At 37.8% G+C, this 19411-nt stretch overlaps 1 protein-coding gene across 4 annotated transcripts in view; it reads left to right on the top strand.

Annotated features, from left to right (window-relative positions):
• Window positions 1–19411, top strand: part of SSBP2 (single-stranded DNA binding protein 2) — a 427469-nt gene that overhangs the window by 169253 nt on the left and 238805 nt on the right. For all 4 annotated transcript variants that reach the window (XM_006889864.1, XM_006889861.1, XM_006889862.1 and 1 more), the window contains exon 3: window positions 15678–15739. In XM_006889864.1, the coding sequence (XP_006889926.1) occupies window positions 15678–15739 (62 nt within the window). The remainder of the gene's footprint in view (window positions 1–15677; window positions 15740–19411) is intronic.

The raw sequence follows: 19411 nt of genomic DNA, 5'->3' as shown, positions 1-19411 counted from the left end.
CTTTGGACATGTTGCCAGGAGGGACGGGTCCTTGGAGAGGGACATCATGCTTGGGAGGGTGGAGGGACAGCGCAGGAGGGGAAGACCCTCTGTGAGATGGATTGATTCGGTGACTGGGGTAATCGGGATGGGTGTGTCAGAGGCAGTGCGGTTGGCGCAGGATAGAGCAGGGTTTAGGGTCGCTATGAGTCGGAAACCACTCGACGGCACATAACAACAAACAACAACATATATATACACCCCTTCATAAGCCTCGATATGAAAGAAGATACCTCTGTATTAGTTACAGAATAATCCTTTTAAAATGAAAGGGGGATTTTAGTCATATTTTGTTGCCATTTGTAACTTACTTCTCTGTGTCTGCTAACAAAAAAAAAAGGAAAAGTAGCCACGTGGATAAGTATAATTTATTCATGTTTAGAGATGTCACTTAAGAAATTGATGTAATTTCTTCAGTATATACTCCTCAAACACACATGCTTATGTGCACACTAGTTTTTAAAAAGAGAATTTAGACAATGTAAACAATATAGACAGTATTGTTATTCATTTTCTATTTCTCCAGAATAACAAATAATCTCTGAAGCCTTGGTATAATGTGACCCTCCTATGATACCTATAGCTGTTTCTCTTTTATGTTATTGCTTGCTATGCTGCATATGTTGTTGTTATGTGCTGGAGAATGAAATATGATGCTCAGTGACTCTGTCCTATCCTGTGGCATCCTCATAATCTCTGACACACTTGTGCCCATTGTTGCAGTTACTGTTTCCGTCCATTTCATCGAGGACCTTTCTCTCTCGCTGATCCTCCACCTCTCCAAGCGTGATGTCCCTTACGAGTGAATAGTCCCTCCTAATCACATGTCCACAGTCGAGAGTCATTAGCCTTGCCTCTGACTTCCAAGATATATGTTTGTTGGAGGTCCAGTGGGTATTTGGTATTCTTCTGTAACACCATAGCTCGAAGGCATTGATTATCTTTTGTCATCCTTATCCATTGTCAGGCTCTCTCATGCATAGCAGGTGACTGAAAAGAGCATAGCATGAGTTAGGCACACATTAGTCAAACGGACATTATTGCTTCTCAGTACTTTGAAGAATTTCTTTTCAACAGACTCTCCCAATTCAATATGTCTTTTAAGTTCTTGACGGCTAATGCCGAAAGTGTTGATTGTGAATCTGAGCAAGATGAAATTGACAGTGTCGAGCTTTTCTCTGTCTACCATGCTATTACCTTTTAGCCCATCGGTGAGGATTTTTGCCGCCTTGCGGTTCACAGGTATCTATATTGTAGGGAACTGTATGCTGAACAAATTCTTTGAGAAGTTGCACTTCATGAAGAGAAGGGTTGCAAGAGGTAAGGAGGAAGACTCAGCAGCAACCTGCATTATGCAGATAACATGATCTTGCTTGCTGTACTACATAGGTTCCTGTTCTTGTGTGCCATCGAGTCAGAACTGACCCATTGCTGACCCTCTAAGCAAGTTTTAGAGGTGGCAAATTGCACAGGAGTAGATTGCCCATCTTCCCATGGAGTAGCTGGTGGATTCCAACCCTTACTTTTGGGATTTTAGTGTAGCTTCTTATGAATAGGGCACCAGAGCTCCCATGAGCTTGCAACTTATTTTTTATCTTCTGTTAGTAAACATGTCCTTCTCCAAGGATCGGTCCCTCCTGGACACATGCCCAAAGTATGTGAGATGGAGTTTCAAAATGCTAGCCTACAAGGAGAGACTTGGTTTTGCTGTCTCCAAGAAAGACCTGTTTGTTTTCTTGGCACTCCATGGTATGTTCAAAACTCTTCTTCAGCACCACAACTCAAAGGAACTAATTCTTCAGTCATCCTTAGCCATTGTCCAACTCTCTGATGCAAGTAATTGCAAAAACCATGGCCTGGATTAGGCACACCTTAGTGTCTAGACTGACATCATTGTTTTTTAGTACTCCAGAAAGGTTCCTGATAACAGATTTACCTAATGCAGTTCAACTTTTGATTGCCTGACTGCTGGTGCATCCAGAGTGTTGAATGTAGAGCCGAGCAAGCTGTAACTGTTAACAACCTCGGTCTCCTCTCCATCCATCACGGTGCTGCCAGTTGGCTGAATGGTGAGAATCTTTGTCTTCTTTATGTTGAGCTTCAATCTTCAAACCACATTGAAGACTACAGTGTAGAGGCACAGTGCAGGAGAGGAAGACTGCAGAAGAGATGGATTGATACTGTAACGAGGGCAGTGGGGATAGGTGTGTGGGAGTCAGTGGGACTAGCTCACGACATGGCAGGCTTTAGAGCTGTTGTATATAGGGTCGCTATGAGTTGCAGGTGACTCGACGTCACGGAACAATAATTAGTAAATGTAAGGAGCCCTGGGAGTGCAGTTGTTAGAGAACTTGACAGTTAACTGATTGCTGGTTTGAAGCCACCGGCCGCTCTCTAGGAGGAAGATGAGGCAGTTTACAGCTTTAGAAACCCTATGGGACAGTTGTACTCTTCCTCTGTAGTTTGATTCCAATTGAGAACAGTGGTTATTGGTAAACATTTAGGTTCCTTCTAATATTCACTGCTTGTAATAAGCTGCAGTGAGTGAATGTGATTTGATTTTCAGTAGGTCAGGGTTCTATTTATCTTTAATTTGAACACAGTTTCATGATCTATTTTAACAAATAATTTCTGGAGTAGGTACTTGTTTGGAGGAAAAGAATATGATTCACCATGTAAACATATTCCTTATGTGAGGCCATCTCCTGTATAGGAGGACGTACTTAAAGAACAGCTGTAGGTATAGTTCATATAAACAGATGGCTTTTGTAGTAACTTCAGTCAGATGAACCAAAGTTCTGGCTACTCTGTCATAGATTTACTTAACTTAAAGTTAGAAATACAAATTCTCTTTCTATATGTTGATGTTGTCATTGTTAGGTGCCGTTGAGTCAAGTGTGACTCATAGCAACCCTATGAATAAAAGACCTGAACCCAGTCCTCTCCTGCACTGTTCTCACACTTGATACACAGGAGCCCATTGCACCAGTCACTGTATCAGTCCATCTGGCTGAGGGTCTTCCTTTCCTTCGCTCACCCATCACCCTTCCCAGCATATTCTCCAAGGAATAGAACCTTCTTATCAACATGTCCAAAGTATGTGTAGTGAAGCCTCAGCATTCTTGCCTCCAAAGAGCACTCTGCTTGCACTCTCTCTAAGACATACCTATTTGTTCTCTTGGCTGTCCATGGGATATTCAGTGCTCTTCTCCAACACCGCAGCTCAAAGACGTTAATTCTTTTTCTGTCATCCAGATCACCAATACATAGTAAGTAATCAGAAAGACTATGACCTGAATCAGACACACCTTAGCCTTCAAACTGAAGTCAATACACATCAGTAATTTGGAAAGGTCCGTAACTTCAGTTTTTTCCAGTGCAGTGAGTCTTACTATTTCCTGACTCTTGGTACCATGGATGTTTATTTTGGATCCAGGCAATATGAAGCTGTTTCAGTCTCCTTTCCATCCATATTGATGCTGCCTATTGGTCCATTGGTAAGAATCTTTGTTTTCTTGACATTCAGATGCAATCCATACTGAGCGCTGCATTCCTTGATCTTCAGCAACAAGTATTTAAGTCCTCAATTTCAGCAAGCTAAGTTGTGTCATCTGTATAACACAGATTATTGATGAATCTCCCTGTAATCCTGATACCACATTCCTCTTCATAGAGTCCAGCTTCTCAGATAGTCTGCTCAGCATATAGATTGAACAGGTATGGAGATAGACTACACTCCTGGCATACTCCCTTTCCAGTTCCAAACCATGCAGAGCTCTCCTGCTCCATATACACAACAATCTTCTGATCGAGGTACAGATTTCTCATGAGCACAATCAAGTGCTTTGGGATTTCCATTCTTCACAGTGTCAGGCACAACATATTATGCTCCACACAGTCAAATGCCTTTGCATAGTCAATAAAGCACAGATAGACATTCTTTTGGTATTCCTTTCTTCAGCCAGGATCCATATGATATCAGCAATGATATCCCTGGTGCCACAGCCTCTTCTAAATCCTACTTAAACTTCTGGCAGTTCCTTATCAATGTCCTGTTTTAGCCATGATCTTCAGCAATATTTTGCTTGCACATGATATGAATGATATTATCCAATAATTTCCACATTCAGTTGGATCACATTTCTTGAGAATGCGAACAAATATGGACCTCTTCCTATCTGTTGACCAGCCAGCCATCCTCCAAATTTCCTGGTATAGACTGATCAGTGTATCCAAGGCTGCATCTGTTAAACGAAACAGTCAATTGGTATCCTGTTGATTCCTGGTGCCCTTTTTAAATTATTTTTTTTTACCAGTGCCTTCAATGCAGCTTTTACTTCCTCCTCTATTACCATTGGCTCCTGTTCACATGGTACTTTGTGAAGTTTTTCCGTGTTAATCAATCCTTTCTGGTACAGTGACCCTGTGGAATCCCGCCATCTTCTTTTGATGCTTTCTGGGTCTTTCAGTATATTTCCCATAGCATCTTTCAATATTGTGACATGCGGCTCAAATTTGTTTTTTATTTCTTTCAGCTTGAGAAATGCAGAGTAAGTTCTTCCTCATTATTCTCCAATTCCAGCTGTCTGCACATTACTTTGTAATATTTTGCTTTGTCCTCCTGAGCTGCCCTTTACTAGTGAATATTATGAAGATGAAAGTGACAAATATGTAGTAAGCATTTTATTTTTTCTGAGGAATAATAAGACATAAAACTCAATTCCATCATGTTGGAAGTGACTCATAGCTGATCTTCAAGTGGGTTTTCAGAAGTTTTAAATCACTTGGGAGGCGATCTTCCATCCTTCTCCTGTGAAACAGCTCATGCATTTGAACTGCCCACCTTTTGGTTGTCAGCAGAACACTCTACTGATTCGGTCACTAGAGCTCTAAAAAATCACGGTACTATTTAAAAGACAAATCTATTACCTCCAGTTTCCTTCTCACAGTGGATCGTATCAAATATAAGCCTTATTTGTAATTTCTAAGATTATTTTATCTCCTGAAGTAGCTGCTAGTTGGTGTGGAAGTTGCGTGAATGCAAAGAGATTGCTTAGAAACAGATGTGGTTGAGCAAGACTCATGTTAGATTGTGAATTTAATCCCAGTTCCTGCACACATTGGCAGTCATGCTGCTTTAACTTCTCAGTAAGTCATCTCTCATTCATCTTTTCTTAATTGAGGATGGTAATATTTACTTTATCTTATCATATTATGCAAGGCCAGGATGAACCAGTTGAAGTATAAGGTCACTGTTTTGATAAGCTTGTTTTCATATGATTAGTATGAATATAATAGATTAGTGTGTCTGGGGCTTTTCATGAGTTTCTTATCCCCTTTTGAGAAAACACGTGTCTGTAAGATCATTATGTCCTTTTCAGGATCCTATGTATTTCCAGAAAAACAGATAATAACAAAGATGGGGGAAAGATGCTTTTAATTAAGTTGTAACTTTAGTGTGTCAGAATTTTATTTCTCCTAAAACTCATTAAGTACTATTGTTTATTTTTAAGAAACAAGAGTGTTTTGTACTGATCAGAAAGTGTCAGATAAAGCAGGCATAGATATACAAATCTTGATGACTACATAGGGGTATTCAGGTTGGGAACTGTCTTAAATTTATAAAATATGTTCTGGTACACTATTAGCATTTATTTTTATTGTCTGCAAGTTACCACCATTCATATGTCAGTTTGTAGTAGTTTGAGTACACACCTCTAATAGTTCAGTTACCAACAGGGTTACCCCTGGTGGACATGTTTCACTGGAACTTCCAGAACAGGTAGAATAAGGAGCAGGTCTGGCTGCTCACTTGTGAAGTAGTCATCTAGTTAAAATGCTACAAACATCAGTAAAATATTGTCAGATACAGGGCCAGAAAGTGAGGCCTGAAGGCTGAAAGGCAATCACAATAAGACTAAGGAAGAACTACCTCTTCAAAACAGCTGTTTGCTGCTGTTACATTCCATTAAGTCAGAAGGCTGTAAATCTCAGGAGAGAAGTTTGCTTTTTTCTCCCGTGGAGTTACTGGTGGATTCAAACAGTGTGCCTTTGAGTTCACAGTTTAACTCCTTTCTACTGAGACACTATCTTAGTGAGTCAAAGTAAAGTCTTTCTTAATGATATGGATAGAGTAAAGGGTTAGGCCAATGAATGACTTTTATTTGCTGATAAGGCACAACTCAAAAGGAGGAGAAACAAATACAAACATCAATAAACAATGAGAGAGTGGAATGTATGATGTATGAATCTTCAAATATTGGAAACTGTAAAAAATAATTGGAATTCATAAAGGTCAATACCTTATGCATTAGTGAGCTGAAATAGACTATTATTGGCCACATGAATTAGATAATTATATGATCTATTATGTTGGGAATGACAAAGGAATGATGGTGTATTCATCATAAAGAATTTTTAAGATCTGTCCTAACTAAGTACAGTACCGACAGAGATAGGATAATATCCATACAAATAAAAGAAGACCTGCTAATGCATCTGTTACTCAAATATATACATCAATCACTAAAGGCAGGGATGAAGAAAGTATTTCTACCAACTTTTGTCGTTTGAAAATGACTGAACACACAGCCAAGATGTATTAATAATAATTGGTTCCTAGAGTGCAGTAGTTGAAAACAAGGAAGAAGAATTGGCAATTGGAAAATACAGACTTGGTCATAGAAATGAGGCAGTAGATCCTATGTTGCAGTTATGTCAATGATTGATTTGTTGCAAATATATTTTATAAAAGGATACAAATGACAGCTTTCCACATGAGTCTTGCCTGATGTAATGAATACATAAGGATCACATTGACTACATCTCTGTGAAGAGATAGATTGCTCAGTATCATCAGTCAGAATAAGGTAAATTTAAGGTGAAGCTGAAGGAAAAAAAAACCAAACCAACAACCCAACCAAATCTAGGAGAGCCAAAAATTCAACCTTAAGTATATCTCATCTGAATTTAGAGACCATCAAGAATAGATTTGACATCATGAGTACTAATGGCCAAAGATCATATGATGTTTGGTAGACTGACATCAAAGGACATCATGCATGAAGAAAGATCATTACATTAGAACATACCAAAAAAGAAGAAAATTTTACAAGGGATGCCAGAAGAGACTCAGAAACCTGCTCTAGAATATAAAGACATTTTCTTCAACAATGATTGAATGGAAATCCAAGTTCTCTATAAACTTTCATTAAAATCTCAATACACAAAAAAAGAATATGAAGAAATTAAAGTTAAAAGAAGAAATAATTGAACAAAGAAGTGACACAAATTTCAAAGGACATCTTGAGAAGACAAAGTATAATGAGATGTACAAAGAAATAACATTAAAAAAACTCAAAAGGGAAGAGCATGCTGGATGTTTTCAAGCTAAAACAATTTTAATTTCTTGAATTGCAAGATTGAAGGATTCTTTGGCAAAATATTGAATGACATAGCAAGCATCAAAAACACTATAGAGAGAATATACAGTCATTGTACCAAAAATAATTTGTTTTAGGAAGTAGTATAAAATTAAGAAGTGATAGTTTTAAATAAAGATGTTCAGTATGTACATAAAACATTGGTGAGAAACAAAGATCTCGAAATTGACAGAAGAACAATTGTATTAACAGAGGAATTAAGCATGGAGATGTTTATTAGTTCATAGAATTTTGGTATCTGGTCAACAGACAATAATCCATAATCATAGCATTTGTAAAGAAAGACAGTTCAATAGATTGTAGAAATTATCAGCCAGTGTATTAATATCATATGCAGATAACATTTTGCTGAAGATAGTCCAAAAACAATTGCAGCAGAATGTCATTAGGATACTGCCAGAAATTCAGACTAGATTCAGAAGAAAATGTAAAAGGGATATCATTGTTTATGTCAAATACATCTTAGCTGAAAGTAGAGAATACCAGAAATATGTTTATCTGCGTTTTCTTAACTACACAAAGGTATAATAACAAATTATGTATAACAATGCAAAGAATGGGAATCCCTAAGCAATTAATTAATCTAGTGAAGAATCTATGCTTAGAGTAAGAGACAGTTGTTCAAACAGAATAGAATATGGGGATATTGAGTGGTTTAAAATAAGAAAAGATGTGTATCAAGGTTGTGATCTTTCAATATACTTGTTCATTCTGTCCACTAAGCAAATACTCCAAGAAACTCTACTATTTGAAAAGCTAGGCATTAGCATTGGAGGAAGATACATTATCATCCTTTACACATGACTCAATCTTGTTTAATTAAAGTAAGGTGATGTTGGGGCATTTACTATAAAAATCCAAGACAATAATAGCCTTCAGTATGGATTATTGTTGTTGTTGATTGCCGTTGGGTTGAATTGAACATGACTTGTAGAGACCCTGTGAACAAAAGGCCTTCCTGTAACTATTGTTGTTTCTCAAAGTACATAGTGTTTCCACAGGCATTTTGTTTAGGAAGTTGATGGCTACTGCTTCTTCCTGCTCAATATGGATTACATACCTTAATATAAAGAAAAGAAAAATCCTCCATAAGTTACATCATGATAAATGGAGAAAAGTTTGAAGTTGTCATAATGCCCTTTTATTAGAGTCCACAATCATTGCCCATGGAAACAGCAGTGAAGAAGTCAAATGATTTATTAGGCAAACTGAGAAAAATATCTTTATTCTTTCATTTTTTTGAAAAAAAAAAAAATAGCTTAAGTGAGATTTTTTTTTTAATTTGGTGAATTTTAACTTAAGTGAAATTTTAGTGAGAAGATTTATTTTCCATTCCATCATTCATACAAATTTTGTTTTAAAACATTTTTCAAACGTTTGCTTTTGCTTTGGCTGCACAACTCCTTACCCACTTGGCCACTGGAGCTCCCCTAGTTTATATTGAAATCTCACCCCTCCTGTTCATCTATTCCTCTGTGTCTTGTATTTAGTGATATTGTCCAGATCATCATCCCTTTGTTGTTTACCTCCACTCCTTTCACTTACTTAATATTTGTAGCCAGGGTATTTTTAACCATCTTCTATGCCTGCAAAAACTGGAAAGTGAGTAAGGAAGACTTAATAAGAATTGATTACTTACAATATGGATTGAGGATCAATGTCAAGAAGACAAAGATTCTCACCACTGGACCAATTGGCAGCATCAGGATGGATGGTGAAGAGATTGAGATTGTACACAGCTTTAGTTTGCTTGGCTCCATAGTCAACAGTCTTGGCACCAGTAGCCAGGAAATTAAAAGGCGCATTGCCATGGGAAAGTCTGCTGTTAGGGACCTCTCCAAAGTACTGAAGAGCAATGGTGTCTCTCTGGAGACGAAGGTGCATTTGATACAGGCTATGGTCTTCACAGTCACTTGTTATGCATCAGAGTTGGACAATGACTAAAGAGGATAGGAGGAGAATTGATGCCTTTGAGCTCTGGTGCTGGAGAAGAGTATTGAGAATACCATGAACTGCTAGTAAAACAAACAGATTCATCCTGGAAAGGGTTAAACCGGGTGGCTCCTTGGAGGCAAGGATTCTGAGGCTCCATGTAACATACTTTGGACATGTTGTGAGGGGAGACCGGTCCTTGGAGAAGGACATCATGCTTGGGAGGGTGGAGGGATGGCACAGGAGGGGAAGGCCCTCTATGAGGTGGATTGATTCAGTGACTGAGATAATCGGGATGGGAGTGTTAGAGACAGTGCTATTGGCACAGGACAGAGCAGAGTTTAGGGCTGTTGTACATAGGGTCGCAATGAGTTGCAAGCGACTCGACGGCACATAACAACAACAACAACAATTGGGGAAGAATCTTGAATACATTTTGGACTTCTTCTAGAAAAACAAACCAATCTATATTGGAAGATGCACAGCTCCTTTGAAGCCAAATACTCCTTTGAAGGAAGAGTAGTGAGACTTTATCTTTCATTCTTTGGTCCCTGGAAAGGGAAATCATGCTTGGTAAAGTAGTGGATCATTGAAAAGGAACGGACTTTTAATGAGATGGATTGACACAGTAGGTGCTGCAAAAATGCTGGGTTCAAGTACAGCAGAGAAAGTGAGGGTGGTTCAGGATCAGGCGGTTTCCTGTTGTGTTGGGAGTTAACTATGGTCTTTCTATCCTCTTCACTGCTTTGTTACTTCCTACAGCTTTCATCATCTTTTAATGTAAACACAGTTAACTTCTTGTTTGGGGGCATGATAGTGATTTGTTTGTATAGGCCTGTCTTCCCTTCTAAAGTGTAAATTCCCTCAAGGCAGGGTACTTTGGTTTTTATCTTTTCTGTTTACCTCTATCTTGTGCTTAGAATAGATAACAACATTTATTTTAGTGTAAAGAGTACTTAGTGAACTTTGTAAATTTTGAAAAATTGATCCTGCCTAAAATTTTTGTTTGTTGTTACTGTTGTTAGGGGTTTTGGAATAGAATATAGGGACCCTGGTGAACAACAGATCTGATCCCTGTCCTGGTTGTCTCTGACATACTTGCACGTCACTGTGTCAGTCCGTCTTGAGAAGTTTCCTCTCCTTTTCTGATCCTCCACCTTTCCAGGTTTGATTTCCATTATTAAAGAAACAGATCCTTTTAACAAAATAAAATGCATGAAACAAAACTTCACCGTCCTTGCCTCTGATGAACTCTAACTCATAACTCATGTAAATAGTTGAAAATTTAAAATCAGTATAGTTTTAGAATTCATCTTTTGAAAGACGTATTTCTCTCTTCTACCTCCATAAATTAGGAATTTATTAAAACACTCAATTGGTAAATTGTAATTTGGAGAACTGTATATAGTAAGCTCAATCTATTGCAAATTTCTCGGTTAGTAGCAGTAACTGATGTTCAAATTGATTTTAATACTGGTGAAGAGTCTGCCCTGCCTTCTGATGCACCAAAATAGAAAAGAAACAAACACCTTAAAATTTTCATTCTCACAGGGTTAGGAGTGGGGTGGGCGGGGAGAAAAGTGCAACAGTGAATGAATGGAAGTCCAAAATCTCTGTAGATGCTCATTGAAAAAAAAAATTTAAAGCAACATTAAAAAATTTTTCATTCTCTAGGAGGTGGATTGATTCAGTAACTGGGATAATCCGGATGGGAGTGTCAGAGACAGTACGATTGGCACAGGACAGAGCAGAGTTTAGGGCTGCTGTACATAGGGTCACTATGAGTCGCAAGCCACTCGACTGCACATAACAACAACAACAACTTTAGCATAACACTTTTAATTGGTCCTTTGGATTTGTTAACAGAACATTAATTTTCAAATTATTAAAAGTGATTAGAAACATAGAGTGGTGCACAGAGATAAAGTAACTGAAAGCTATTTTTTCTGTTTAAATGATTAATTTTTGATTTTTCCATTTGTACTAGGATCATAGAAAAATTCATCCTTGGTTTCCCCTGCTTGCTCTTTTTGCTCATCATATATATCTCTTTTTCTCATTGCCTTTGCGCCAGGACTGACTCGTAACCACCCCTTCAGTGCATTTTCAAAATTGCCTAGGCAGAGATTGCCCATCTTTCTCTTGAGAAGTCACTGTTGTTGTTTTTGTTGTTGTTGATTGCCTTCGAGTCAAGCATGACTCATAGCGACCCTATGAACAAATGACCTGAAGCCATTCTACAACTACTGGCATTTATCAAAGTTCATAGAGTTTCCAGAGGCATGTTATTTAGGAAGCGGATGCCACTCCTGCTTCCAAACCTGTCATAATGTTATTGTTTTTATGTGCCATTGTGTCGTCTGTGTTGTATGCTGACCCTATGTACAGCAGCTCTGAACCCTTCCCTGTCCTGAGCCAGTCTCACTAATTTCTGACACACTAACCCCCATTGCTCCAATTACTGTATCAGTACATCTCATCCGGGGTCTCCCTCTTCTGTGCTGGCCGTCCACCCTTCCAAGTATGTTGTCCTTCTCTAAGGATCGATCTCTCCTGGCCACATGCACAAATTATGTGAGGTGGAGCTTCAAAATCCTAGCCACCAAGGAGAGACTTGGTCTTTTACCCTCTCCAAGACACACCTATTTGTTTTCTTGGCAGTCCATGTTATGTTCAAGACTCTTCTCCAGGACCACAACTCAAAGGCATATTCTTCTTTTGTCATCCTTAGTAATTGTCCAATCCTTTGAAGCATAACAAGTAATTGAGAAGCCCATGGCCTGGATTAGGTGCACTGACACACTTGCTCTTCAGTACTCTGGAGAGGTTCATGACAGCAGATTTTCCCCAAGAAGTCACTAGTGAATTCAAACTGCCAGAGAGGCACTGCCTTTAGATTAGCAGCACCACTTCCAATAAACTGCACCACCAGAGTCACACGTGTTGTTGTTGTTAGGTGTCATTGAGTTTTCTGTGACTCCTGAGACTGTAAGAACAATAGACCTGAATCTTGTCATCATCATTATCTCTGATATACTTGAGCCCATTGTTATAGTCACTGTATCAGCCCATCTTCTTGAAGGGTCTTGCTCTTTATCGCTGATCCTCCATCTTTCCAAGCATTATGTCCTTTTCCAAGGATTGGCCCCACTTAACAATATGCCCAAAAGATGTGAGATGGAGTTTCCTGTATTGCTGTTACGTGCCACTGAGTTGGCTCACACTCATAAAACTGTAAGAACAACAGATCTGAACAGGTGCTTAGGAGCATCCTTGTTGCACTTTCTTCAAGACACATACTGGTTTGTTCATCTGTCAGGCCATGGGATATTCAGCAGTTTTCTCCATTGATTGTTCTGCTTTCATTCTTAATCATTGTCCATTAAACAAACAAACAAACAAAAACAACCCATAAAAATTAAAAAGACCATGGTTTGAATAAGGTGTACCTTAGTCTTTAAACTGACATTGTTGCTCCTTAATACCTTAGAAAAGTCTTTGACAGCAGATTTTCACAGAGCAGTATGTCTTTTGATTTCATGACTGCTAGTACCAATGCAGGGAACTCTGAAGGCCTAGTGGTAAAAAGCCGCTCTGCAAACCTGAAGGCAAATTGTTCAAATCAACCAGCTGCTTTATGGGAGAAAATGGGCAGTCTCCTCCCATGTGATTAACAGCTTCTGAAAACCTACTGGAGGGTCTGCGATGGATCAGTTCTGACTCGATGATACACAGCAAACCACGTATGATGAAATCATTGACAATTTTAATCTTTTCTCCACCTATTGTGATGTTGCCTATTGGCTCAGTGTTGAGGAATTTTGTCTCCTTGGTGTTGAAATGCAATTCATATCGAAGACTACAGTCTTTGCTATTCTTTAGCAAGCATTTCAAGTCCTCACTTTCAGCAAAGTAGATCCTGTCATCTGCATAACATAGGTTTTGGTTGCATTTCTCAGCTGTCTTCATTTACAAACTTATATAGTACTTGTAGTTCAAATATCAAAATAAATCAGTAAGTGTAGGATGATTGTTATCCTTTAAAAAAGATCTTATCACTGATATTTTAAGATTATTTCTACTAAATAAGTATCCTTTAAAATACATAATCATTGACATTTCAGGATTACACAAAATGATTTTTTTCTGGCACAGTGAAAAATTACTTTAATATAAGCAAGGTGCAAGTAGGAGGCTGTGAATCTACAAAATGATTTTTTTTAAGTGTGTGTAGTAGTGATTTATATTTCTTTTATGAGTTAGTTTTGACTCCATGTCAATGAAAGAGAGTTAAATATTTCATGTTTGGAACTATTGGGATTTACAAAATAAAGGAATTTTAACTACCTAAACTTATTTTTTTTAAATTTTATTAATTTTAATAAACAATTTTAGAGATTTTGGATTTCCATTCATTCATTGCTGCACTTTTCTCCCTGCCCAGCCTTCCCCCCCAGTTCAACTTATTTTTATTATAAAATATTGCCTTAGTTGTACATCACCTACTCATAAACAAGAGATTGTTTTGTATTATTCTGACCATTAAATGAAAATGATTTTTTGGCACAGCCATATGCATTTGAATGTTGGCATGTGGAATATCACTAGGATATTTTGGGTGCTACTGAAAGTGAGGGATAAATTTTTAGAGGGATCTGCTAACTAAAGGAATAATAATAGCAGCTAATTATAGGAGACTGGGGTGACATCTAGGATATCATCTATGAAGAGAACAGAAAGTCATAACAAAAACAGAGGAGAAAGAAAGAATCAAAATGATGTCAGAAAAAAAATTATGTCAGAAGAGACTATGAATATTGTGTTAGAGTGTCGAGAAGCCAAAAACCAAAGGAAGAGATGCCAAAATAAAAGAACTGAACAGAAGATTCCAAAGGGCAGTTTAAGAAGACAAAGCAAAGGCAAACTGTCCCCATCTTAATATCCATAGTACCAAAATAATAACACAAGGTCAGACTTGTTCTCCACTCCCCCTTCCCTACTTCTGTTAATCACTAGGTTTAATACTCTTTCCACTTTGACTCAGAGACATTTCTTGATTCATAATTGTAGGATTTAGTAAGGAAAATGGGGGGGGGGAGCTAAAGATTATCACACTGTGAAAAGTCCAGGTTTAGTCTTAAATTAGAAACAAGATACAATTCCTCAATTAGTTCAGAAAGCTTCTCAGTAAACAAATGAAAGCCCAGGTTTAATCCAGCAACACAAATACAAGAAGTCCGTGGTTTCCACAGTTTCCAGCAAGCTTTGTCTCGTAGCATTCCCATGTCAGCTCTTCCTTCAATTGTCCAGCAGGCAGAACCTTTAATTCCGACTCCGTCGTCTCCAGGCCTCCATCAGCCTGTGTCTCGCCTTGGGCTCTCTGGAGTCTGGTCAGCTCTCCCTCATGTGTTGGTCTTGCAGCTGTTGATGATAAAGAAGATGCTAATCAAAAGGTGAAGCATTTGTTTGCATTTGAGGCACCTGGTGACCATGCACTCAGTGGGGGCTAAAGCAATGGCTATAAAAGCCATTTTCATAATTCTTAACACCACATAATGAAATCATTAAACAGATAAAAAAGCACTAAGGCAATATAAAGATCTTAGAAGAAGCAATCTTTAGGTTGAGTAGATCACAAAGGAAGAGTAATGTGGTTATCAAAATATTGGCGGAGATACCGACTTTGTCTTAGACTGTAAGGAGAGCCACCTAGCTGGTGCTGATATCCAGCAGCGTAGAAGAGGCTTTGTGGATCCGGGCTTCAGACTTTAGAGCAGGGATGTTGCTTAGCTATGCTAGCACTTGTGAGGGGATTTGAAGAAGCAATTTCTGAAGGTGAGGGACAAAAACCCTATACTATATGCAAGTGCTCACCTGTGGGGTGTATTGGTGCTGTTGGGCAAGCCTGGCAGGAGCAGCCAGCTAATAACAGGAAGGACTGAGTTCCTTCTCTCCATTTTCTACATCTAGTCTCCCACAAGAGCCTCTTTAGAATCAGCAGGAAGCTGGCTGACATAACACAAATGTAGTCTACAGCATCTCAAAGGAGAATAGATTTGGAACCAAGATAGTAGCTTAATTAACTCATCTTGTCCTGATATTCCTATATAAAAGAAGTACTTAAAAACACAGTCATAATAATAATATGATAGTGATGAAGAATGCATATATATCTTAATATTTTAGGTTGGAAAATACTACTTTGTAATATATGTGGGAAAGTATTGTTTGGAAAATGTTTAATATATCTTTTATTCATTTTAGATAAGATGGGAAAAAAACATCACATTGGGGGAACCACCAGGATTCTTACATTCTTGGTGGTGGTAAGTATCTTTTTTATTCTGTTTTCATTAGATTGATGATACATTCTAATAAGATGTACATTGTACCTGTCTATGATTTTATGTTTCTCTTGTGTTCCTTACTTTTTTAAAAGGATATTCTGTAAAGTAATACTAAGGCAAAATAAACAATAACAAAAATAAAATCTCAAAGCCAGCATTACTGTTACTTTAAGCTATAATTGTTAATCAAGCTGGAACAGGTGTAGATGTGTCGACTCTCCAGCTATTAATAGAATTCCCTTGTCATCTTAAAAATGGACTGTGATCGTCAGTTCTGACCCATAGTGACCTTTCATTGAATTTCTGAGGCTGAAAATACTTTTTTCTCTCTTTGTTGAGTCATAGTTTACAAATCATATTAATTTTCATGCAATCATACACATTTTGTTTCTTAACATGTATTATAACTGATAAATGTAATTACAGTGTCTGATCAAACCCTTACTGTACATTGCCGTTTTCTTTACCCAATTTTTGCTACCCTCTCCTTCCCTTCTCATTGATGTTAACATTTTAAACTTATTTCTATTTGTGGATATAACTTTTCCTTAGCTTTTTATGTTAGTGATTTTCCTTTCGTGACTGACTTCTGTCATTCGGTGTAATTTATAGTTTCATCCAAATTGTCGGTATGTCACAAAATCTTGATAAATGCGTAGTGATGGATAATACTACCTGACAAAAATGCAATTTCTTTCATTCACCCATTGATGGCCATTTGGATTGTTTCGAGCTATTTGCTATTATAAATAATACTGCACTAAGTATGAATGTGTATATATCAGTTTGTGTTGCAGCTCTTACTTATTTGGATATATAACTAGTATTTGGACCGCTGGATCAAATGGTGTTTCTATTCTCAAACTTCTGATGAAGTACCAAACTGCTTTCCATAGTGTTTGCAACATTTATATTCCCACTGTCAGTGTGTGAAAGTTCCAGTCTCTCCACACCCTCACCGGTGTTTGTTATTTTATACTTTATTGAATGTTGCGATTTTTGCTGGGATAGGATGATATCAGAGAGAAGCTGTAAATCTTGTCAGAAGGAGAATGTCCGTTTTTGGACTGCAGAGGCTTTAGTGGTTACAAACTGCCACAGTGCGGTTGGTAGTACAGCATGCTATGGAGCATGCTATCTTACAGTAGCAAAATAAGAAAGGCGCTTTTACTCTTTTGCCTTTTTTGGTTGAACTTGCTATTGCTTTGACTTTCCACAAAACAGGTTAGTATGTAGTCATAACCCCAGACTGCTATATACATAATTGTGCACTCAGCTTGCTATCTTGGTGCCTTCTTTGAATCCTCTGTCCTCCTCTTGGAAGGATAGAGAATAGAAGAAAAAAACTCAGATAAATAATGACTCTGTCTTCCATAGTAGGCCAATCCTATTAAAACGAGTACAATCAAGAGGGAGAAAGGTTACAAATTAACAGATACTTACATGTTTTTTTTTTTTGTTATCTTGAACTATGAAAGCATATTCATGAAAAATTGTTGTGTAATATGCAGTACTCAGCAGATTCTTAACTAAATAAATTTATTTTTTGTCTTGGAGATGTATCATTAATTTTAAATATTATTATTTCCATATAGTTGTTGTCTTTTTAAGTTTTACTCACCAATGAGGTTTGGAGCATATTTTCCATGCAAAGTTGATAAAACTTGTTATATATTTGTTGATGTTCTTGTACATTAAGGAATTTGCTAGTTACTGTTGTCAGTGTTGTATGCCATGCAGTCGGAACCAACCCATAGCTGACCCTCTAGCCGGTTTTCAGAGGCAGTTAAATGCACAAAAAAAGATTACCCATCCTACTCCCATGGAGCAGCTGGTGAATTCAAACTGTTTGTTTTCAGGATTGCAGTTAGTCTTCTTACCACTAGACCATCAGAGCTGCAAATACTAGATACTAGGAACACTGATGGCACAGGAAAGGGCAAGGCTCAGGTTGACTGTTCATAGGGTCGCTGAGTCGTGCTGGACTCGATGACTCCTAACAACAACAGCTATATCCTCTTGATGATTGCACTTTATTGAAGAAAACATATAATTAAATGAACAGTGAAAAAGAAATAAAGGAAGCCCCTGGATTCTGAGTGTCTAGCTACTAGATGCAAATCAAAACAGCAATGAGATATCAAATCACTCCAGAAACAATAGCAGAATTCAGTAGGACAGCAACTGAAAACTGCTGAGGATCCAGAGGATTAGAACTCCTGAGTGCTGTTGGGGGGAATGTCAAATGGTGCAACCTCTATAGAAGGTAGTCTGACGCGTCCTACAAAAGATGGGGTGGGGTGACTTGTGCAGGAATAGGAGATATTCAGTGGGGACTTGAAAAGGTGACATAATGATCACAAGGACCAAGAATAAGTATATAAAATTCAGTTTATAAAGCACAATGTACATGAATGAAGCATAATGGATATGAATGATAGTATACAAAGCACTAAAAATGTGAAAAGGAAAAATAAAGATTGAAAATATAAATATCACTTGACCCAGGTATCTAACTATTGGGAATATAACCCCCAAAGAAATCAGAGTTATGACACAAACAGATGGATGCACAACCACGTTTATTGCAGCATTATTCACGATAGAATAAATGTGGAAGCAGCCCAGGTGCTCATCAAGAGATGCATAGAGAAGCTGTGTTTGGATTTCATCATTACTGCTGCCATGGCTGGTGACTGTGAATTCTAGAAAAAGGAAATTTTTAACAATTTCACCATTTTCCCACCTGCCATGTTGCTTGTTAGTCCAGTGGTGAAGATTTTGCTTTCTTGAGTCCTCAATTACTGTAGGTAGGATTGGGTTATTGCAAAACACATGTTGTTGATAAGTCTTCCTCTGATCATGATGCCATATTCTTCATCCTATCATCCAGGCTCTTGCATTATTTGCTCCGGGTACAGATTGAATTGGTATAGAGAAAGGATACAGACTTTCCTGATTTTCAGTCGCATAATATTCTCTTTTCTGTTGGAACAATTGATTATTGGTCATCTTGATTTCATGTGGGAACAATTATGTGTTCAGGAACTTTGGTTCTTCTCACTATTATCCATAATTTGTGAGGATTCAGAGAGTCAAATGCCTTTGCATATAGTCAGTTAAATACCACTAAACATCTTTATTCTCTGCTTTTAGTCAAAATTTATCTGACATCAGCAGTGATAACCCTTATGCCATGACCTCTTCTGAAATAAATTTAAATTTCTGGTAGTTCCCTGTCAATGTGCTTTTCCAGCTGTTCTGAATAACCTTCAGCAAGATTTTGCTGGCATGTAGTACTATTATATTGTTCACTAAAGTATATATCCTCATGGATCACTGTTTTGGGGAATGAGAACATATATAGAACTCTTCCAGAGTTGGCCAGGTAGCTGTCTTCAAAATTTCTTGACTTAGGCTAGTGACCATATCCAGAGCTGCATCTGTTTGTTGAAATTTGTCAATTAGTATTCCATCAATATTTGAGGTCTCAGTTCTTTTCTATGCATTCAGAACACTTTTCATTTCCGTTTTCATTACCATTGGGTTTTGATCGTATGCTACTTCCTGAAATGGTTCAATGCTGACCAATCATTCTGCTGTTTCACGATTTGGCCCATGGAATCCTACAGTAATGCAGTGTACAACTTG

Source organism: Elephantulus edwardii, unplaced genomic scaffold (genome assembly GCF_000299155.1).
Source record: "Elephantulus edwardii isolate Elephantulus edwardi_28Jun2011 unplaced genomic scaffold, EleEdw1.0 scaffold00082, whole genome shotgun sequence".
NCBI classification, from domain to species: Eukaryota; Metazoa; Chordata; class Mammalia; order Macroscelidea; family Macroscelididae; genus Elephantulus; species Elephantulus edwardii.
This window is presented reverse-complemented; position numbering and strand designations above follow the sequence as displayed.